The sequence below is a fragment of the Rutidosis leptorrhynchoides genome, chromosome 6 (genome assembly GCF_046630445.1).
Source record: "Rutidosis leptorrhynchoides isolate AG116_Rl617_1_P2 chromosome 6, CSIRO_AGI_Rlap_v1, whole genome shotgun sequence".
Taxonomy (NCBI): Eukaryota; Viridiplantae; Streptophyta; class Magnoliopsida; order Asterales; family Asteraceae; genus Rutidosis; species Rutidosis leptorrhynchoides.
This window is the reverse complement of record NC_092338.1, coordinates 25,859,646-25,881,735: the sequence shown is the minus strand read 5'-3', so window position 1 is coordinate 25,881,735 and position 22,090 is coordinate 25,859,646. Positions and strand designations below refer to the sequence as shown.

The 22,090-nt window shown below is 35.1% G+C and overlaps 4 protein-coding genes and 1 non-coding gene across 5 annotated transcripts; 3 read left to right on the top strand and 2 right to left on the bottom strand.

Annotated features, from left to right (window-relative positions):
* The first annotated feature begins 7,401 nt into the window (after window positions 1–7,401).
* Window positions 7,402–8,097, top strand: LOC139853499 (secreted RxLR effector protein 161-like). Its single transcript, XM_071842890.1, has one exon. The coding sequence runs from the start codon at window positions 7,402–7,404 to the stop codon at window positions 8,095–8,097; it is 696 nt and encodes a 231-aa protein (XP_071698991.1).
* A 3,409-nt stretch (window positions 8,098–11,506) lies between these two features.
* LOC139855402 (protein FATTY ACID EXPORT 6) lies at window positions 11,507–13,114 on the top strand. Its single transcript, XM_071844618.1, has 3 exons — window positions 11,507–11,908; window positions 12,629–12,716; window positions 12,856–13,114. Exons 1-3 carry the CDS (start codon window positions 11,710–11,712, stop codon window positions 12,926–12,928), a joined length of 360 nt encoding a protein of 119 aa, XP_071700719.1. The 5' UTR covers window positions 11,507–11,709; the 3' UTR covers window positions 12,929–13,114.
* Window positions 13,115–13,266: 152 nt separating this feature from the next.
* LOC139853012 (uncharacterized) lies at window positions 13,267–17,389 on the bottom strand. Its single transcript, XM_071842380.1, has 7 exons — window positions 16,986–17,389; window positions 15,921–16,061; window positions 15,137–15,502; window positions 14,622–14,867; window positions 14,429–14,521; window positions 13,857–14,057; window positions 13,267–13,750 (listed from the first exon to the last, which is right to left on the bottom strand). Exons 1-7 carry the CDS (start codon window positions 17,325–17,327, stop codon window positions 13,535–13,537), a joined length of 1,605 nt encoding a protein of 534 aa, XP_071698481.1. The 5' UTR covers window positions 17,328–17,389; the 3' UTR covers window positions 13,267–13,534.
* Window positions 17,390–17,739: 350 nt separating this feature from the next.
* TRNAM-CAU (transfer RNA methionine (anticodon CAU)) lies at window positions 17,740–17,811 on the top strand. The gene has a single exon. It is a non-coding gene; the product is annotated as a tRNA-Met (tRNA).
* Window positions 17,812–18,419: 608 nt separating this feature from the next.
* Window positions 18,420–21,778, bottom strand: LOC139855994 (probable folate-biopterin transporter 4). The gene is made up of 7 exons (XM_071845236.1): window positions 21,663–21,778; window positions 21,076–21,203; window positions 20,736–20,957; window positions 20,065–20,517; window positions 19,009–19,206; window positions 18,768–18,905; window positions 18,420–18,681 (listed from the first exon to the last, which is right to left on the bottom strand). Exons 1-7 carry the CDS (start codon window positions 21,741–21,743, stop codon window positions 18,420–18,422), a joined length of 1,482 nt encoding a protein of 493 aa, XP_071701337.1. The 5' UTR covers window positions 21,744–21,778.
* Between the last annotated feature and the right edge of the window lie 312 nt (window positions 21,779–22,090).

Below are 22,090 nucleotides of genomic sequence, written 5' to 3'. Positions count from 1 at the left end.
CTCTGCCGCATTAATATTGAAAACTCTTCCGCGGCCTTATCCATTCGTGTTCTCCTGGTTCGGGCAATTTCTAATAATGTGGCCCGGTTTTCCACATTTATAACAAACTACATTGGCATAACTTGCTCCAAAACTACTTGCTCCGACACCATTTGTTCCTTTCGTTCTGTTAACCCCTGGTCCGTAGACCTCACACTTCGCCGCGCTATGACCATTTCTTTTACACTTGTTGCAAAATTTGGTGCAGAACCCCGAGTGATACTTTTCACACCTTTGGCATAGCTGCTTCTGATTGTTGTTGTTGTTGCGGTTGTTATTGTTGTTGGGATGATTGTTGTAGTTGCTGTTGTTGTTGTTGTTGTTGTTGTTGGGCCATTTGTTGTAGTTGCGATTGATGTTGCGATTGTTGGGATAATTGTTGCGATTATTATTGTAATTGCTGTTGTTGTTGTATTGGTGATTCTTATCACCGTTTTCCTCCCGCTTTCTTTTGACTTGCTTCACATTGGCCTCTTCAGCCGTCTGTTCTTTAATTCTTTCCTCAATCTGGTTCACTAGTTTGTGAGCCATTCTACATGCCTGTTGTATGGAGGCGGGCTCGTGTGAACTTATATCTTCTTGGATTCTTTCCGGTAATCCTTTCACAAACGCGTCGATCTTCTCTTCTTCATCTTCGAACGCTCCCGGACACAATAGGCACAATTCTATGAATCGTCTTTCGTACGTGGTAATATCAAATCCTTGGGTTCGTAACCCTCTAAGTTCTGTCTTGAGCTTATTGACCTCGGTTCTGGAACGATACTTCTCGTTCATCAAGTGCTTGAATGCTGACCACGGTAGTGCGTACGCATCATCTTGTCCCACTTGCTCTAGATAGGTATTCCACCATGTTAATGCAGAACCTGTGAAGGTATGCGTAGCGTACTTCACTTTGTCCTCTTCAGTACACTTACTTATGGCAAACACCGATTCGACCTTCTCGGTCCACCGTTTCAATCCGATTGGTCCTTCGGTTCCATCAAATTCCAAAGGTTTGCAGGCAGTGAATTCTTTGTAGGTGCATCCTACACGATTTCCTGTACTGCTAGATCCAAGGTTATTGTTGGTATGTAGCGCAGCCTGTACTGCGGCTATGTTTGAAGCTAGAAAAGTACGGAATTCCTCTTCATTCATATTCACGGTGTGTCGAGTAGTCGGTGCCATTTCCTTCAAAATAGTCAAATGGAACAAGTTAATCATACAGAATATTAAGAGTAGTTAATAGTATTTCATAGCATAATATGAACTCATTTATAAAAGCTTTTTCTTCATATTAGTATTTTATAAGTTTAAATTCGGGTAGTACCTACCCGTTAAGTTCATACTTAGTAGCTAATATACAATTCAACTACTACAATTCTATATGAAAAACTGATTATAATAATATTTCGCGTTCAAACTTTTATACAATATTTTACAAACTTACAATACCGCTTATTTTACATAAAGCATGAAATATAGTACACAATAACTTTGATACAAGATAGTTGTGAAGATAATTCTAGCTAGTACATAAGTCGTTCAGCAAAGGCAATAAAGACACGTAATTCATACGTCCAGAAACAAGTCATGCATTCTGGTTTTACTAGGACTACTTCCCATCCTTGGTCTTATGGAACATAACCGTTATGGCCGTTGATAAGACAGCGTGTTGTAACGTCGTCAAAGGGACGAGGGTTACGTAATGTCCAACAGTCCCGTAACAATCTAAAAACCTCATTTCTTACTCCAATTACCGACTCCGTTACTTGTGGAAACATTTTGTTTAATAGTTGTAGCCCGATGTTCTTGTTCTCACTTTGGTGAGAAGCGAACATTACTAACCCGTAAGCATAGCATGCTTCTTTATGTTGCATGTTAGCCGCTTTTTCTAAATCATGAAGTCCTATATTCGGATACATTGAGTCAAAATAATTTCTTAACCCGTTGCGTAAAATAGCATTTGGGTTCCCCGCAATATATGCGTCAAAGTAAACACATCGTAACTTATGGGTTTCCCAATGTGATATCCCCCATCTTTCAAACGAAAGTCTCTTATAAACCAAGACATTCTTGGAACGTTCTTCGAATGTCTTACAAACTGATTTCGCCTTAAATAGTTGTGCCGAGGAATTCTGACCGACTCTAGACAAGATTTCATCAATCATGTCTCCGGGTAGGTCTCTTAAAATATTGGGTTGTCTATCCATTTTGTGTTTTTAAACTGTAAAATAGACAAGAGTTAGATTCATAAAAAAAATTACTTATTAATACAAGCAATTTTTACATATATCATAAAGCATAAGCACACTATATTACATATATTACACCACACGAATACAACTATCTTATTCCGACTCGCTCGTTTCTTCTTCTTCGGTTTTGGTTCGTTTTGCTAAGTTTCTAGGGATATATGATGTTCCCCTAACACGAGCCGTCGTTTTCCACATTGGTTTAGAAAAACCTGGTGGTTTAGAGGTTCCCGGGTCATTGTTACAACTTAAGGGCTTCGGGGGTTGATGATACATATAAAGTTCATCGGGGTTGGAATTAAATTTCTCTATTTTTATGCCCTTTCCCTTATTATCATCTTTTGCCTTTTTAAATTCAGTTGGGGTAATTTCTATAACATCATCGGAATTCTCGTCGGAATCCGATTCATCGGAGAATTGGTAATCCTCCCAATATTTTGCTTCCTTGGCGGAAACACCATTGACCATAATTAACCTTGGTCGGTTGGTTGAGGATTTTCTTTTACTTAACCGTTTTATTATTTCCCCCACCGGTTCTATTTCCTCCTCCGGTTCCTCCTCTTCCGGTTCTGATTCTTCTTCCGGTTCCGACTCTTCTTCCGGTTCTGATTCAGTCCACGAATCATTCCAATTTACATTTGACTCTTCATTAATATTAGGTAAGTCAATGGGACTTGTTCTAGAGGTAGACATCTATCACATAATATCAAACGCGTTAAGAGATTAATATATCACATAATATTCACATGTTAAAAATATATAGTTTCCAACAAAATTTGTTAAGCAATCATTTTTCAAGTAAACACGGTCGAAGTCCAGACTCACTAATGCATCCTAACAAACTCGATAAGACACACTAATGCAAAATTCTGGTTCTCTAAGACCAACGCTCGGATACCAACTGAAATGTCCCGTTCTTATTGATTAAAAACGTTCCATATTAATTGATTTCGTTGCGAGGTTTTGACCTCTATATGAGACGTTTTTCAAAGACTGCATTCATTTTTAAAACAAACCATAACCTTTATTTCATAAATAAAGGTTTAAAAAGCCTTACGTAGATTATCAAATAATGATAATCTAAAATATCCTGTTTACACACGACCATTACATAATGGTTTACAATACAAATATGTTACATCGAAATCAGTTTCTTGAATGCAGTTTTTACACAATATCATACAAACATGGACTCCAAATCTTGTCCTTATTTTAGTATGCAACAGCGGAAGCTCTTAGTATTCACCTGAGAATAAACATGCTTTAAACGTCAACAAAAATGTTGGTGAGTTATAGGTTTAACCTATATATATCAAATCGTAACAATAGACCACAAGATTTCATATTTCAATACACATCCCATACATAGAGATAAAAATCATTCATATGGTGAACACCTGGTAACCGACATTAACAAGATGCATATATATAAGAATATCCCCATCATTCCGGGACACCCTTCGAATATGATATAAATTTTGAAGTACTAAAGCATCCAGTACTTTGGATGGGGTTTGTTAGGCCCAATAGATCTATCTTTAGGATTCGCGTCAATTAGGGTGTCTGTTCCCTAATTCTTAGATTACCAGACTTAATAAAAAGGGGCATATTCGATTTCGATAATTCAACCATAGAATGTAGTTTCACGTACTTGTGTCTATTTTGTAAATCATTTAAAAACCTGCATGTATTCTCATCCCAAAAATATTAGATTTTAAAAGTGGGACTATAACTCACTTTCACAGATTTTTTACTTCGTCGGGAAGTAAGACTTGGCCACTGGTTGATTCACGAACCTATAACAATATATACATATATATCAAAGTATGTTCAAAATATATTTACAATACTTTTAATATATTTTGATGTTTTAAGTTTATTAAGTCAGCTGTCCTCGTTAGTAACCTACAACTAGTTGTCCACAGTTAGATGTACAGAAATAAATCGATAAATATTATCTTGAATCAATCCACGACCCAGTGTATACGTATCTCAGTATTGATCACAACTCAAACTATATATATTTTGGAATCAACCTCAACCCTGTATAGCTAACTCCAACATTCACATATAGAGTGTCTATGGTTGTTCCGAAATATATATAGATGTGTCGACATGATAGGTCGAAACATTGTATACGTGTCTATGGTATCTCAAAATTATATAATATACAATACAAGTTGATTAAGTTATGGTTGGAATAGATTTGTTACCAATTTTCACGTAGCTAAAATGAGAAAAATTATCCAATCTTGTTTTACCCATAACTTCTTTATTTTAAATCCGTTTTGAGTGAATAAAATTGCTATGGTTTCATATTGAACTCTATTTTATGAATCTAAGCAGAAAAAGTATAGGTTTATAGTCAGAAAAATAAGTTACAAGTCATTTTTGTAAAGGTAGTCATTTCAGTCGAAAGAACGACGTCTAGATGACCATTTTAGAAAACATACTTCTACTTTGAGTTTAACCATAATTTTTGGATATAGTTTCATGTTCATAATAAAAATCAATTTTCCAGAATAACAACTTTTAAATCAAAGTTTATCATAGTTTTTAATTAACTAACCCAAAACAGCCTGCGGTGTTACTACGACGGCGTAAATCCGGTTTTACGGTGTTTTTCGTGTTTCCAGGTTTTAAATCATTAGGTTAGCATATCATATAGATATAGAACATGTGTTTAGTTAATTTTAAAAGTCAAGTTAGAAGGATTAACTTTTATTTGCGAACAAGTTTAGAATTAACTAAACTATGTTCTAGTGATTACAAGTTTAAACCTTCGAATAAGATAGCTTTATATGTATGAATCGAATGATGTTATGAACATCATTACTACCTCAAGTTCCTTGGATAAACCTACTGGAAATGAGAAAAATAGATCTAGCTTCAAAGGATCCTTGGATGGCTTGAAAGTTCTTGAAGCAGAATCATGACACGAAAACAATTTCAAGTAAGATTTCCACTCGAAATAAGATTGTTATAGTTATAGAAATTGAATTAAAGTTTGAATATGATTATTACCTTGTATTAGAAAGATAACCTACTGTAAGTAACAAAGGTTTCTTGATCTTGGATGATTACTTGGAATGGATTTAGAAAACTTGGAAGTAAACTTGCAATCTTGGAAGTATTCTTGATTTTATGAAACTAGAACTTTTGGAATTTATGAAGAACACTTAGAACTTGAAGATAGAACTTGAGAGAGATCAATTAGATGAATAAAATTGAAGAATTAAAGTGTTTTTAGGTGTTTTTGGTCATTGGTGTATGGATTAGATATAAAGGATATGTAATTTTGTTTTCATGTAAATAAGTCATGAATGATTACTCATATTTTTGTAATTTTATGAGATATTTCATGCTAGTTGCCAAATGATGGTTCCCACATGTGTTAGGTGACTCACATGGGCTACTAAGAGCTGATCATTGAAGTGTATATACCAATAGTACATACATCTAAAAGCTGTGTATTGTACGAGTACGAATACGGGTGCATACGAGTAGAATTGTTGATGAAACTGAACTAGGATGTAATTGTAAGAATTTTTGTTAAGTAGAAGTATTTTGATAAGTGTCTTGAAGTCTTTCAAAAGTGTATGAATACATATTAAAACACTACATGTATATACATTTTAACTGAGTCGTTAAGTCATCGTTAGTCGTTACATGTAAATGTTGTTTTGAAACCTTTAGGTTAACGATCTTGTTGAATGTTGTTAACCCATTGTTTATTATAACAAATGAGATGTTAAATTGTTATATTATCATGATATTATGATATATAATATATCTTAGTATGATATATATACAGTTAAATGCCGTTACAACGATAATCGTTACATATATGTCTCGTTTCGAAATCATTAAGTTAGTTGTCTTAGTTTTACATATGTATTTCATTGTTAATACACTTAATAATATATTTACTTATCATTTAACATAATTAACCAAGTGTATCAATATCTTAATATGATTCATATGTACCTAGTAATACGTTGTTATAACGATAATCGTTATATATATCATTTTCGAGTTTCTTAAATTAATAGTCTCATTTTTATGTATATAACTCATTGTTAAAATACCTAATGAGATACATACTTATAATAAAATCATGTTAACTATATATATAACCATATATATGTCATCGTATAGTTTTTACAAGTTTTAACATTCGTGAATCACCGGTCAACTTGGGTGGTCAATTGTCTATATGAAACCTATTTCAATTAATCAAGTCTTAACAAGTTTGATTGCTTAACATGTTGGAAACACTTAATCATGTAAATAACAATTTCATTTAATATATATATAAACATGGAAAAGTTCGGGTCACTACATTAGTAGACGTTATCATAACGATAATCGTTATATATATCATTTCGAGTTTCTTAACTTAGTAATCTCATTTCTTATGTATATCACACATTGTTAATATACTTAGTGTGATACTTACTCATCATAATCTTATGTCAACCATATATATATGTCTATATATATACCACAACATGTAGTTTTTACAATTTTGTAACGTTCGTGAATCGCCGGTCAATATGGGTGATCAATTGTCTATATGAAACTTATTTCATTTAATCAAGTCTTAACAAGTTTGATTGCTTAACACGTTGGAAACATTTAGTCATGTAAATATCAATCTCAATTAATATATATAAACATAGAAAAGTTCGGGTCACTACAGTACTGAGCCTCAACATGAAAGTGTCGAGGCACAGGACGAAGCATGTCTCATTCGTAGATCTAATAGAACCTCTCGTCCACCTGAAAGGTTAAACCTTATGGTTACGACGGAGGACTTGGAATTAGGGGATCTGGGTGAACCCGCTAATTACAAAGCTGCATTGTCAGATCCTGAATCTGATAAATGGTAAGATGCTATGAATGAAGAGATGCAATCTATGAAAGATCTTGGAGATACAGCGTATATCCTAGGAATCAAGATCTATAGAGACAGATCTAAGCGGTTAATAGGTCTAAGTCAAAGTGCATATGTTGACAAAATCTTAAAGCGATTTAAGATGGAAGCTTCCAAGCGTGGTAGTCTTCTGATGCAACCAAATGTGGTATTGAGTAAGACTCAAGCCCCCTCTACACCGAAGAGGTGAAGCGAATGATTGGAGTCCCATATGCTTCAGCTATTGGATCCATCATGTATGCTATGAGGTGCACTAGACTAGATGTTTCTTCCGCTCTCAATATGACGAGCCGATACCAACAGAATCCAGGTGATAGTCACTGGACTGCTGTAAAGAATATATTGAAGTATTTGAGAAACACTAAAGATATGTTCTTAGTTTACGGAGGTTTCGATGAACTGAGCGTAAAGTGTTACACTGATGCTAGTTTCGAAACTGATCGAGATGATAGTCGATCACAATCTGGCTACGTTTTCGTTATGAACGGAGGTGCAGTCAACTGGAGAAGCTCGAAGCAGAGCACTACAGCGATGTCTACAACAAAATCAGAATACATTGCTGCATCTGAAGCTGCTCAGGAAGCTGTTTGGATCAGAAAATTCATATCTGGGCTTGGTGTTGTTCCCAGCATTGAAAATCCTATGGACATGTATTGCGACAATACTGGTGCTATAGTAATAGCAAATGAACCAGGAATTCTACGTGGTGCCAAACACATCCTTCGAAAATTTCACTACATACGTGAAGTTATAGAGAGAGGTGACGTACGTATTCAAAAGGTTCCAATAGAAGACAATCTAGCTGACCTGTTCACAAAGCCAATGTCTTGTACCAAGCATGTCGAGCATTCTAGGAACATTGGGCTTAGACCAGCTAATAGTTTTATGTAATTTTAGTATTTGGATAATTGGAACATGAAAGCAGTTTTTATTTGTAATGAATTGATATAATGTGTTATGATCGTTTTTATTCATAATTACCGTGTTCTATATTTGCATGTTTAAATCCGTGAATAATGACTTATTCTAAATTTTCCATTGTCGATTGATGATACGGGAGTAACATCAAACTAAGACAAATGTGAGTGTTTGATATGGTGTAAAGTGTTAGTATCAAACTCACATGTATTCATAGGATGCATATTGGAATGACCCAACCTTCGAGATTTCACTGCATGGATCAGCGTCAATAGTGAAACTAGCAAGTGGTTATGTCATAATGTCCTTCGACTTGAGATGCACGCCGGTTTCGATGTGTGGAGCATTATACTTTGATATGGTTAAACGCTGTCCTGAATAAGGCTGTTATAAAAGCCATTATTGGGTGTAATGTGAAGCTCATGACAGACACGTGTAGGCAAAATAGGATTTGTTCCTCCAGCCTGTTTGGAGTTAGATACTTTTGAGCTCCTCGATGAATGAATAAGATATTTGTGTGGCCGCACCCAAATGTAATTGAGATGATACTTAATTAATTTGGTGATCTGATTCACTTCAAAGATCGAGAAACAAAATTGTTAAATACATGAGAATGACTGAAGATCCATGTCTCAAGTTTAACTAAAGTATCTGAAACAAAGGGATAAATGACATTAACACTTACTATGAGCAGTTTTGAGAAACTACCCTCACATGAATTTAGGGACGATGGCGTGTTGCTAGACGCTAACCATTGTTTGTATAGTTACTTGGTGTTGTGCCGTGCACAAGTGGGAGTCTGTAGGATAAGGTACAACACATAACTATACGGCTGAATTCATTTGAGCCTTCGGGGTCACGCACATATACACCTAGACGTCAATTAATAATATATATTTGCTATATATTATTCAAGTAATAAATAAAGTATTTAATTAATTAATTAATCAATTAGTTTATTAATTAATAAATTAAAGTTACGTATGGACCAAGAAAAACAAAACAAGTTTCGGATATGGATACTTAAAGTTGTTTAATTAAATTAATTAATTTTTGTATGCAACTTTAAGTATCTATATTCGAAACTTGTTTTGTTTTACTTGGTCCATACGTAACTTTAATTTATTAATTAATAAACTAATTGATTAATTAATCAATTAAATACTTTATTTATTACTTGAATAATATATATCAAATATATATTATTAATTGACGTCTAGGTGTATATGTGTGTGACCCCGAAGGCTCAAATGAATTCAGCCGTATAGTTATGTGTTGTACCTTGCGCATTAATCCTACAGTAACATTTTAGAACTTAGCTCGAGATCGATTTAATGATCCCGACTTACTTGACAAAAGTCATTTATCGGTATTTTGATTTCTTATGCATTTATTTAGACAATAAAACCCAATCAAACTTCAAAGATTCGATCAAGGCAAGGGCTTATCTTCATACCAAGACATTTGTAACCGAGCTACATTGAGGATCTTGAGATATAAGTTTACTATTGTATCAGACGAACAACGACATCCTAATTTTTTCAATTTCTAACTCGATATGTTATACTCCGTAATAGGGATGGCATCGGGTCGAGTTTGTGCCGGGTTTAGGTAATCCCAGACCCGAACCCGATTAGAAAACCCCGTCCCAAACCCAGACCCAAACCCGTCGGGTCCCCATTTAATTACTAACTAGTGGGTAAACGTATTTCGCCACGGGTATTCAGGTCCTCATTTACTTACGAACTATTGGATAATTGAGTTATCCCACGGGTGTTCAAGTCTTTTTTCGGGTATACGGGCCGAGTAATCGAGTATATGGGCTGGGTATATGAATTCGGGTCTTTTTCGTGTATACGTTCCGGGTAATCGGGTTAGTGTCTAAAACCATATCCGGACCCGTACCCGCGAAAAAATTAAAAACTATCCTCATACCCGACCCTAGACTCATTTACCCTATCTGAACCGGCTCAAAAATATCGGGTTTCGGGTTTCCCAGGGGCGAACATACACCAAGGGTCATCGGGTCCCATGACCCCACTAACTTTTGAATTTTTTTTATTAAATACTCTAAAAATTGTATGTGACACCATTAAATTTAACTATAGAATTCCATATATTTGTAGAAAATATGGTTTTTTTTTTGTAGGTAAACAACTAATAATTATGAACACTACTTTCTAAAAAAATATTAGGATACCATTGAGATTTAATCCTAGATTCGCCACTGGGGTTTCTCCATCGGTTACGGGTTTTTTTTTTGCCATCCCTACTTTGTAATGTTTTACCTCGAACTCAACATCCTAATTTTGAGCAACGACATCCACTATCCACTACTCCGTATTATATATTAAATAATAACATGCGGTGATACAAATTGATTGACATACTTAAAACGATGCATGGATAAGTTATACGGTACAAACTAAGGACATAGTTTTAGTGGAAATCAATATTGATTGTGGAATCATGACGATATTAGAGCTAGGAATGAAGCGGCCTTGGTTACTTTGAACTAGCACAGATAGTTTTGCTGCAAAACAATTGACTTATGGTGGTGATATTGGGAAGTGGATGGGATGTTCGGGGTGAAAATTGTCGATACATCATATTGATAATCATCTTCTTCCTACCTTAGTCCCTTGTAGTACTAGGTGGCTTAAGATGATTCCCACGAAGTTTAATATTTTTCTTTGGCATTGTTTGTTGGACAGATTACCAATTAGGCGCAATTTATTTTCTAAGAGCTGGATATTACCTTTATTATGTGTGTATCTTGCGCTAACGGTGTGGAATCCTTAGAGCACTCGCTCCTTTGCCATACGAGTGCTACAATTTGGTGCAACGTTAGAGCTTGGCTTATATTGGATGTGCCGAACTTCCAGAGTTGTCTTGAAGTTTTCGAGTGGGGTGGATAATTGGCATGGCCCTATCGATTCGAAATAAAGGTTGTAGCTATATTTGTTGCTATTTTGTGGTCTTTATGAAGGTTTCGAAATAGTGTTCTCTTTGATCATGTGTTGGTCGATTTATGATTATATTTGAAACGTTCCTTTTTGTTGGCATTACATAGAGGTAGAAAATTCATAAATTGGATCTTTCGGCCATTTTTAATCATTTACAATTTTTTATTTTTTTTCGTTTTTCTCTTGTTAAAAAAAATGTTTAAATACTAAAGTGTAACATCAAACCAAAACATTTAAGTACTCCATTTCAGATGACTTTTAAATTTAATAACGTGGCCATTTCACATTTTCACCTAATATATATAGAAGTTTCTATTTTAACAAGAATCAATCCCATCGTGGAGTTGGTGCCCACATGCACTACTCAAATTTACAAAATTATCCTTCTTTAATTTCAACAAATGTACCCAGCAAGGGGTAATTTCGTCAAAGTCAGTCGTGTCAGTCAGCAAACGCGAACCCGAAAACGTTGACCCACAAAAAAAGATTGATTCTCTGAAGACCATTTCTACAAAATCCATCAATTTAAATCAAACCCTTTAAAGATTTTGGATCTTAGATTGCTAAAACACCCTAATATTCATACTAAATCGACTAATTTTCTAATCTTTTCACAAAAATGCACGATTTTTGCTTTACGATCCCGTATGGAATGATAGTGTTTTGTGGTGGGGTTATTGGGTTTGTTATAAAAGGTAGTACGACGTCGTTGGCTGGTGGTGTAGGCACTGGATTGCTGCTATTTCTTGCATCGTATCTTACGCTCAGTGCTTTCCACAAGCGAAAGAATTCATGGTTTGGGTTGATTCTTGAAACTGGTATGTGTTTTGTTATATGTTCATACAAGGTGTTTGATGAAATGTCTAAATGAATTTCATAGTACTTTTCGGTAGATCCTCAAAGTTAATTATAAACTTATGTTCGGTTTAACTGCTTAAAGTGTAGAACTCGTTGTAGGCATTAGGTGTAATGTTGATAAATGTTTCGTCATGTTTTTTTTTTTTTTTTTTTTTGAATAGCAGTTTGGGATCACCAAGTTTGGGATCACCAAGGGACTAAACCACCCATCTCCCGCAGTTACATAACCCGCCCCCAACTGCTGCCCAGGAGGAAACCCGGCCCAATCCGAGGGCATAGGCGGTAAAACCCTCCTCCCCATGCCCCCGCAATGCGATGTGCAGAAGGCACTCTTGGGTGGAATTCAAGGGTTAAGTGGCAACCGTGTGTGCAATGCTGCACCCCACGAGAGTCGAACTCCTGACCTCTCGCTAAGAGAGGCAGACCACTACCACATGAGCTACAATTGTCAGCTCATTAAGTGTGAGTGAGTCCACATATACATTGCAGAAATTTGTCATACGGTAATTTATAGATACATTTACTACGTACGATTTAATGTGTAAGTGAGGTATTTTTGTTAAATTTCCAGTTGCAGTTAATTTTTTCTTTTATTCTGAAAGATGCCTTACTTGAATTTTATTAACATGCTTTGTAATAATCTTTTTTTTTTGTGATGTGTGATCAATTCTTGAAATCAGTTATTGCTGCTGCTCTTACATGGGTTATGGGACAGCGATACGCTGAAACTGCTAAGATAATGCCTGCTGGTGTTGTTGCTGGTATTAGGTATGTGATTATGACATTCTCTCTTCGTAAAAAAATTTAGGTTATCTGTCTTGCAACACGATCTTTGTTTCTGCCTTTTAGTTTCAATCCTATATATAAGCTTCTAGTGAACTCATCTCATGTTTTCTTTTTGTTGCAGTGGATTGATGACAGCATTTTATCTGTATAAGATTGTGACAGGAGGTAACCATTTTTCGGCTAAGACAGAGTGACGATGAGGACTTCATTTTGTTACAAAATGTCGCATCTTTAATGTTCTTGTATTTGAATGATTATTGTATAATGTGTATCCCCAATTTGGTAAAGATGTTTCTACAAAAAGATAACTGTATTGTACTTGTTTGTTAAGCTATTAGCCAGTAAAAAGTTAATCTCACTATTACTTGATCTGTAGCATTATACTTACGTCATCATGTTACTATTCCTACTATTCATTCATACCCTCATACCCGCTGATATACTTATTTATAATATCCAGTTATTGTTACATGATACAGCTGAAAAATTGAATGCACATTATCATTAGTAGGATTCATTAACATTAACGGTATGTGAAATTGACATTAAGATAACATTCATTACAAGCATTTGCGTCCATCTGAGTAGTAGATTTACAATAAACCATCTACTACTCTCCACACATTCGTGGGATTAAATATTGTTGTTGTTGCATCTACATTGTAACAGAACTAAATATATACAAGAGTCAGTGTTGTTACTTTTGTCAGTGTGTTCCAAACTTACAGCAACGTAAAAACATGTTTCACGAGCGTAGTGATTTATTTGCACCTTACAATCAAACCTATAAGCCTGTGACGTCAGCAGTAGTCAGGTCTTGAATAGTCTGGGGGCAGAGACGGACAGCTTTCGGTCATATGAGGGTACGGTTCAACAGTATTGTATCCAGGTAGTTCCATTCGATACTTTCCTTTTATCTGACAAAATGGAAGGTCAACCGTGTCCCCTTCGTTACACCATTTTGGCAACCGTCTTGCATTGTTTTCAAAGAAATTGAGCGTGTAAGCATCCTTTATCTGCATAACTCGAAAACGTTAAGACACACACACACACACACACACACACACACACACACACTCACTTAGATACATATATATTGGGCTTGATAGGTAATTGACTCACCGTGAACTCAGTAACTTGAATTTGATCTGAAAGATCTCCAAAGAGTCCTGCTTCTTTGTACATTTCAAGAACGAAAGCCACACATGAAGTTGACTTTCCGTCAGCGTATACCCAGTCATCCTGTTCCGGTATAGTAAGTAATTCAGTAAATGACGAACCACGTTTTTCAACTTCGACTAATATATCAGGAAGCTCAAGCCCCTGCGAAAAAGTCAAACTAACATCAAGATCATGATTAAATGGGAAAATCTAAGTAGTGTGATGAAAATTCTCCATCGCAATTTGGCCCGATTTGGGTAATGTTTGAAGAACCCGGCTAAAAAGGAAATGATTTCAACGGGTCGAAAGTAGCCCAAATTGCATTTAAATGGTCAGAACCTCTTAAATTGTAGTTTGTGTGAACATATGAAAAAAAAACCATGGATATATAAGAGTTGGCAGGTCTACCAAAATCAACTGAACTTGTGCTATAAAATATACATTAATCCGAACCCAATTTTGACAGTTACCCGACCCAGCGATTTTCCAGCCCTAAATTTATATTATCAAAGGTCAGACAAAGTCAAAGGAACCTCTGTGCCAAGTCGCTTATTCAATGCTTCATTCCACATATTAGCTGCATATGCAGGCTGTAGATGGTTCCACACAGTCATAACAGAAGCAACCTGCAGAATAATTATAATTATAATTATTAATTAAATAGGTTAAATAATCATAATTTAAAGTTGCACGATGGATATAAAAATACAGAAGTTAATGCTGTACCAGATTAGCATCCAAAGGTGGTGGGTAATTATTATTGACCGTGTCTATCCAGGCAAATATCAAATTATGAAAACCGTACGGTAACCCAATCATGCTTTGTGCATACTCCCATGCAGCAGTTTCGTTGAACTTGGACCGAAGGTCAGGATGCAATGGAAGTAACGCAATATGAGGATTAGCATCATCTTTGGTCAACTCAAAGTTCCACCATTCATCCCATGGCAACAAAACAATAACATCTTGACCCTACACTTAAAAACACAGATAGTGATGATAAAATTCTGATGCTAGATGGCAAGATGGGTGGGTCAGTGGAAAGGTAATGGGTCAAAACAATTATGGTTGGCACATGTCAATATTAAAGGTTGGAAAAAGTCAATATTTAACGGGTTGGGTTAAATAGGTTTTGATTGATCCACCAACCTAACTTGATTCTATAAAAAGCTAACTTATTATATATGTTTCAAAATAAAAATATGTAAAGTTAAAATAATAATTCAACATTGAAACTTTACCTCTTCATCTTCATGTCCAGATTCTCCAACCCATAATTTTCCTTCCGGGTCCCTCAAGCAGACGGCCGAATGACCCGCATATGCTCCGGATACCCATTTCTCTAGAGTCTCAAATCCGCCCCATCTACCACGGATTTTCGATATTGCAAGGAAGTCCCCTGAGTGTATATCGTCTTCAGTAATGTTTGTAACCAACGGCCCAGTACGTTCTACAAAGTTAGCTCCCATATGTTTTCTAAGAAACGCAAGATTCGAATTCTCGCCCCATCCTGTATTTGTGAACAGTGGAAAAACCTCCCATAGTGCTTCTAGGGTTCCTATCATCCCTGCTTCCATGAGGAAAATTGCAATGCCCTTACGTTTAACCTTTCAAAAACAAAACAAATATTTAGAAATAGAGGTAACAATATGGGCGGGTCGGTCGGGTCATGTTATGTTACATGAAAAGATGAGTCGGATCATGTTGACAAAAGAATATTTTGTACATTACGTTAATTTGTATAAACAATTGTTGTATTACATATGATAATGAAATCTATATTTTTTCATTAGAAAATTAAAATTTACTTGAATAAAAATATGACACAGGAGCTTCCACTAAACTCATTTGACCAGATTCAGTTTTAGTTACTTTCAGATTTGACCTGTATGACCTTTTAGAGATAAAACCTAACATGAATCGACCCATTCAATAGTAAATGGGTTGATATTGCATTAGAACCTTAACTTAACGCTGTTCGTGTTCCAAAGTTAATATTAATAACAGGTGAATCTGTTAACTTACATATTCATACTCGTCTTTCCCTGACCACTCATCGAACTCGAGTGTATGTGAACGGGATACAAAATAATAGTCCCATGTCACCCGATATGGAGTAGCAAATACATAGATATCCATACACGTCCAACTGTGTGCATTGCTTACCTATAACCAGGAGAAAGTAAATATCAATTTTAAAGATAGGCAAACAAAAGACCGTGACTTGCATAATTATAACAAGGATAAAAATAATCAGTTCATGAAAGCTAGGGGTAGGTAGGTAAATTCACATTTATCTCCAAACCAAATTTCCTTACAGCTTCTTAATAATTGGTTTTCCAACTCAACAAGTTTAAAAGGAGTGAATTTCCTTACACTTCTGCCTGAGCAGTTTGAACAAAATTTGATGGCTTCAAGTTGCAATTATCATTTTAAGCATGTGTAAACAATAATCAGTGGCACCAATCATTTCTTAAACTATTAGGTAACAGGTTAAGAATTTATCATTGTTCCAAAAAGTTAAAATTCCAAGTAGCCCCTCGTTAGACCGCCCCAGACCCGCCCAACTAACTCGTCCATCTTCACCCAAAAAAATCTACATTAGATCTTCTATGACTCTGGTTGGGATTAAACCATGGATACTTTCCAAATGCCACACATATCCGAAATGAACTAGGTAAACACAAGAAGCAATAATAAACCAATAACCCAAATATCAAACATATTAGGATTCTTAAGCTCATATAATGCTATAAGGCTTACAAGATAGATAACAAAAATGTAAAAGAAAAAAGATCCCAGTAAACAACTCCTTTTTTCTTTGTCCCACAATACTTTCTAACATGACCTCAAACCTCATATTGATTGAGGATTTGGGGACTCGATCCTCTTTGGAACAGCATATAAGCATATTTGTTATCCCCTATAATAGATATTTAGATATGTGAAATACAATCAAGATATGATGAAATTATGATCATTGACCATCAAACAATTTTACCAATATTTCAAACAAATTAATATTAACCCATTAACCCAAATCAACTAATTGTAGTAACAAACATAAAAAGGTTCAAAATTTGTTAAGACCTTAACATGAAGAGTGCCACCACCAAATTCACTACCACTTTTATTATGAAGTTCTAACCAGGCAGTATTTTCATAAAAGCAAGAACCTTTCCACTGTAATTCCGAATTATTCGCAATCGAAACGGCACCAACGAAGCTCGGAAGAAGATCAGCAGCACCTCGGATTGAATTTAAAATTGGCCATGAAATTTGTCTGGGTAAAAGTGGTAATATGTCTTGTGGGTTTATTGGTGATTTAAAAGCTTGTACCTTTATACTGTGGGTACAACTAAGGATCAAGACAATGATTTGGGTTATTAGGGTTTTTTTGTACATATAGGTTGATGAAGAAAAAGATTCCATTTTTGGTGGATTGCAGATGCAGTAAGCGGTTGAAGAAGTTTAGGTTTGGTCCAACATTGTTGTTTATGTTAACAAGAAGAACGAAAATAAAATGGGAAACTGTGTTGGTTACTTTTAATGTTATTATTTGTTTATTACCAGAACACCCCTGAGGTTTGAGAACCTTGTCAATTTTTAAGAAGTATAAATTTAAATTTCAATTACAAATTAGCTCGGTAAATATTCTGTCATAAGATCTGTTGTTGTTATATATATTTTCTGATAGTAATCGATATTGATCCAGTAAGTAACCAGTTGGTTTTTAGCGATATTAATCATGGGAACACAACAGATACAGGTATACAAATCCTGGAGATATTACAAATCTTTTAGAAACAGAACTTATAATATTATGAAGGAGGTATAAACAACAATCAGAGTGGCGCAGCGGAAGCGTGGTGGGCCCATAACCCACAGGTCCCAGGATCGAAACCTGGCTCTGATATACTAGAGTGGCTTCTGCTAAAATTCCTTTTTTTTGTTGCACCAAAAAGATAATTTGATTTTGCAAAATTCTTTTATTTTTCTAAACATATGGTATGATATTTATTTTTCTTGAAGCCAACATACTAATATGATTTCACCAACTGGTCTTTCTTACAAATACATAATGACATTACATTTATTTCTTCAATTTTTCTAGCTTTGATTCTTGTTTTGTATCAAGTTTATAGGTTTCGTCTTGGGTTTTAAGTAATCTGGGGCTGCTGATGTATGGATCTTTAGATGAAGATTTATTGAGCAGAAAACATGTGTCCGATGAGTAAAACCAGATTTCTAACTACATGCTGTATACCAAGATCCTAACTTATCTCACTTGAAACTACTATTATTTATACCAAACCACTACTCGATTCGCCCAATTACATGGGAAGATAACTTGATATCTTGATTATAACTACAATTATCACTATGAAAATCCATAACCCGAGATAGTTTTGGTTCTTTAGCATTGAGAAAAAAACCGAAAATTTCATATTAACAAAGTTCGAGTTCTTAAGTCTATTAATTACTTAATTTTGATATCTAAAGTATTCTATCGATAAATGTGTATCAGGTTGATATCCCAGTGGCATCCTTTGGGATCAAAAATAGAAAAGCAACTGGTATAAATGTGCAAACGACTTGAATGCCAATCCCAAAACAAAGATTATCAAAAGAACCCGAAGAGATGTCTAGAACCGAAGCCAAACCAGCACCAATAAATGAACTCATTGTGGACCCAAAGTTGTTTATAGACATAAAGAGCGCAAATAAAGTCCCTTCGATTCCAGGTGGGCAGAGTTGTCCTGATAGGATTAAAAACGGCATGAACCTACATTCAACAAACGTGCAAGTATGGATGTCAGTAGACAAATCACTTATCCAACAAAATAAAGAGACTGCAAATATGGCACATACTTGAACTGATTAACAGCATCTGAGAGTGCAGAACCAAACAGCACCATTAATTCATCTGATACGCCAAACAATACATTTAGTCTAGAAACCAATACTGAGTCTAGAAGGGTTAATATTGACAGAGTAACATGAGCGAATCTGCATAGGTGTTTCAGATTTATATTAAGATCAATTAGAAAGCTTTAAATGGGGATCTACACAGCATACATAACATGACTTTGATTTTTGTATTTAAGCTTACATGAGAATCGTTCTTAACTTCATCTTCTTAAAGTAGCGGTTGTAAGTGAAAGTTCCAAGCATGAGGCCCATCCACCCGATAACACGTGCTGTGCCCAGAAACGAAGCGTCTAGATTTAGTATTTCTGTTTGGTAGTAGAACATAACGGTTGACAGGTTTGGAATGGTCACCTGAGATAGGAAAAACCAAGCCATCGGTCTGGTTTTCCAACGGTATTAATCAAAAGTTAGCGCAATCAACCATAGAGATGATGTTGCACGTGGTATAAAACTGAAGAACTGATTTTTGACTTCTGAATAAACAAGTATTCATATTCATATTCATAATCATAATCACTTAACTAAATGCTAAAAGGATTTTTCTAACGACAGCCCTTAGGGCTGTCGTTAAGGTGCAAAAAAGACTTGTACCTTTAAATAACCGTCGTGTAAAGTAAACATTAACCGCCTTGTACAACATATTAATGCAACTTACCAGAAAATCCATTTTTTTATTGCTGCAAAAGTTGTAACAATTGAACGAATGGAATTTGTATACACTATAAGAAGAGCAATTTTGTGTCGTTGCATCTGGATCAAAACGGCAACACCCACCCAATTTCCTTTCCACCCCCCTCATCTATGGTCTGCTTTACAATAACTTTAGGGGTATAAACCGTAAATTTATTATTTTACTTAAAAAATCATAAATAAACACCACCCAATTCTTTGGCGAGCCGTATCACCCTTCTGAACATGAGTTAAATTTTTCCGTCTTCACCGTTCAACTCGAAATAATTTTACGAACACAACGCAACTAGCTGCGCACGAAACGAACGTTTTTTAAAAACCGTTTATTATTTCGGGTTACCTTTCATACATAACACACCCGCATCAACGCGTTTTTTACTCTGTAAATATGTAACGTTATGTTAAATATAAGTATGCAATCCGCAAGGCCTCGCCGCATCGCGCGAGCCGATCTGGATCTAGTTTGGAACTAAATGCGGGTCCAGTCTATAACAAGGACATGATCCACCACATGAAGAATGTGGGTACAGTTTTATAAATGTTGTACCTCAAGATAATGGGCCGTCCAAAAGCTTTGAACAAAGTATAACCAGCAACTTTCAAAGATCGAAACCATTGTGATGGCAAAGATTCGTTTTCAGGCATCTGAATTTTGATTATATCAGAAATTGTTTTCTTGCTACTTTTATGGCTTCTCTTTCTCATCAAAGTACCAGGTTTAGGCGATTCAGTCGGTATTCTATCTTCATGTAATACACTTTTATTATCTATTTCGGAGTCATTAGACATAGAAAATTCTGGCAATTGTAAACTCCCAACAGGACTTTCGGTCACAAAACCACAGGATAATAGTTGCACACTTGGCAAAAAGGAGAAAAGCAAAAATATGTTGCCCATTTGAAAGTTATTTAGTGCGTATCCGCCAAACAAACTCCCGCAAATCCCCCCGAGAGCCATTGTCATCCATGATACCGACTGCAGGTCGCTAGTGAACTTAGCCCTATATGAGAAAAATTAGATAACTTTTAGCCAACGGATACCAATTCTATGTACAATTTGACTGTTGAGGAAAAACAAAATATTACATTCAACTGGAGGTGGTAATATCAACTTGTAAATGAGTTTATTTGGGTTATAAGTTATCATAATTGGGTTAAATATAAAAAGGTAGATTATAATGAAAAGAGTAAACTGGGAAAATGTTGAAAGAAAGAATACTTTTCATGCCTAGCAGCCTCTGCAATCATCGCATCAATTACAACATCTGCCATTGCAGAACCGAGATTTTGCAAAAATAAAAAGATCATGAGATGACGTTTTGAACTTCTCGTAAATTCGTCAAGACCAAGAATCACCCAGGGAAATAGTGATAGCAGTGTCGCAATGACTAAATAAGGAACTCTTTTCCTTCCTTTGATTGGGATACAATCTGATATTATTCTACAACCAAAGTGAGCAACATTAAATAAATACATCAATATTCAATATATTAATAAAAAACAGGTCTTATCCAATTGTTTGTTTCTAGTTATAAAATGACTAAATTTTTTATCGATACCCGTATACAGGTTTTATGCTCCATGGAAAAAAAGATGATGATGTTACGAATTGAGAAGATGAAGGCGATAGCACTAATCTATCTTTCAACTGGTAGGAAACTGCTGTCCATACAAAAGATCTAAAACCCTGATTGAAAAATAAAAGAAACCGACTAGTTTACATAAGCATACAACTTAATATGATGAACTTGCAACTGAAAATAATCATATAAGATAGAACCATAGAAGCAGAAACAGAACTGTTACTAAGTTACGTATTTATTATTATTATTATTATCGTATCGTAAATTTGAACATTTCACTCAGATTACATGTCCAAAATGCTAACTATAGTTGACAAATTATGTAGAATTAGTTCAGCCATGAAACTACAGAAAGCAATACTATATGTTTTTATTACAATCCTGGCACCTTATCAATTGATTTCAATTATAATTGATCCAAAGTGATATTGTCTTCTTAAAATCATATCCTTAGTTACTATAGTTACAGCTTACGCGATATTTATTTTTTAAATCATAAACAAGGTCAGATTGCATCATAAAATGAAATTGAAATTGGAATTGAATTGAAATAGAAATTAAACCTGTGTGAAATAAATCAAACAGACGAGCCAAAGAAAAGGTGCACCAAATGCGATTCGAAGTTGTTTTATCCATTTTATCATTCTCGATTTAATGTTATTGATAAATAAAATTAGGGTTTTGCCATGTATATATGGGGAAAGAAAAACGGAGGATAATAATGCGTTTTCTCGTTGCGTTTCCCTCTTGTTTTTTTTTTCAACCGTTTTTTTGTCTCTCGCGCTAATTTCGTCACCTCCACCAATCACATGTCTCTGTTATTAACTACAAACGTACAAGTCAACTAGTCAACTCGTCAACCATAAACAATTGGTTAATTAAATTTTAAAGACTTTGAAGTTTGAACTAAATTTGCTGGATTTTAATAAAAAAATGTGTTAGTGCATATTTTGTAATCCCCCTGAACTTTAACGTTTTATTCGATCATTGT

What these genes read in the sequence shown, in the direction of transcription:
- LOC139853499 (XM_071842890.1), top strand. Translation starts at nt 7,402, where the DNA reads ATGATTGGAGTCCCATATGCTTCAGCTATTGGATCCATCATGTATGCT.
- LOC139855402 (XM_071844618.1), top strand. Translation starts at nt 11,710, where the DNA reads ATGCACGATTTTTGCTTTACGATCCCGTATGGAATGATAGTGTTTTGT. An exon ending in TGGGTTGATTCTTGAAACTG is followed by an intron (nt 11,909 to 12,628) that starts GTATGTGTTTTG and finishes TCTTGAAATCAG; the next exon opens with TTATTGCTGCTGCTCTTACA. An exon ending in GGTGTTGTTGCTGGTATTAG is followed by an intron (nt 12,717 to 12,855) that starts GTATGTGATTAT and finishes TTTTTGTTGCAG; the next exon opens with TGGATTGATGACAGCATTTT.
- LOC139853012 (XM_071842380.1), bottom strand. Translation starts at nt 17,327, where the DNA reads ATGGAATCTTTTTCTTCATCAACCTATATGTACAAAAAAACCCTAATA. An exon ending in GGAAAGACGAGTATGAATAT is followed by an intron (nt 15,503 to 15,920) that starts GTAAGTTAACAG and finishes TGTTTTTGAAAG; the next exon opens with GTTAAACGTAAGGGCATTGC. An exon ending in CTGGACATGAAGATGAAGAG is followed by an intron (nt 14,868 to 15,136) that starts GTAAAGTTTCAA and finishes TTTTAAGTGTAG; the next exon opens with GGTCAAGATGTTATTGTTTT.
- LOC139855994 (XM_071845236.1), bottom strand. Translation starts at nt 21,743, where the DNA reads ATGATAAAATGGATAAAACAACTTCGAATCGCATTTGGTGCACCTTTT. An exon ending in AGCATAAAACCTGTATACGG is followed by an intron (nt 20,958 to 21,075) that starts GTATCGATAAAA and finishes CTTTGGTTGTAG; the next exon opens with AATAATATCAGATTGTATCC. An exon ending in GGACGGCCCATTATCTTGAG is followed by an intron (nt 19,207 to 20,064) that starts GTACAACATTTA and finishes TTGGAAAACCAG; the next exon opens with ACCGATGGCTTGGTTTTTCC.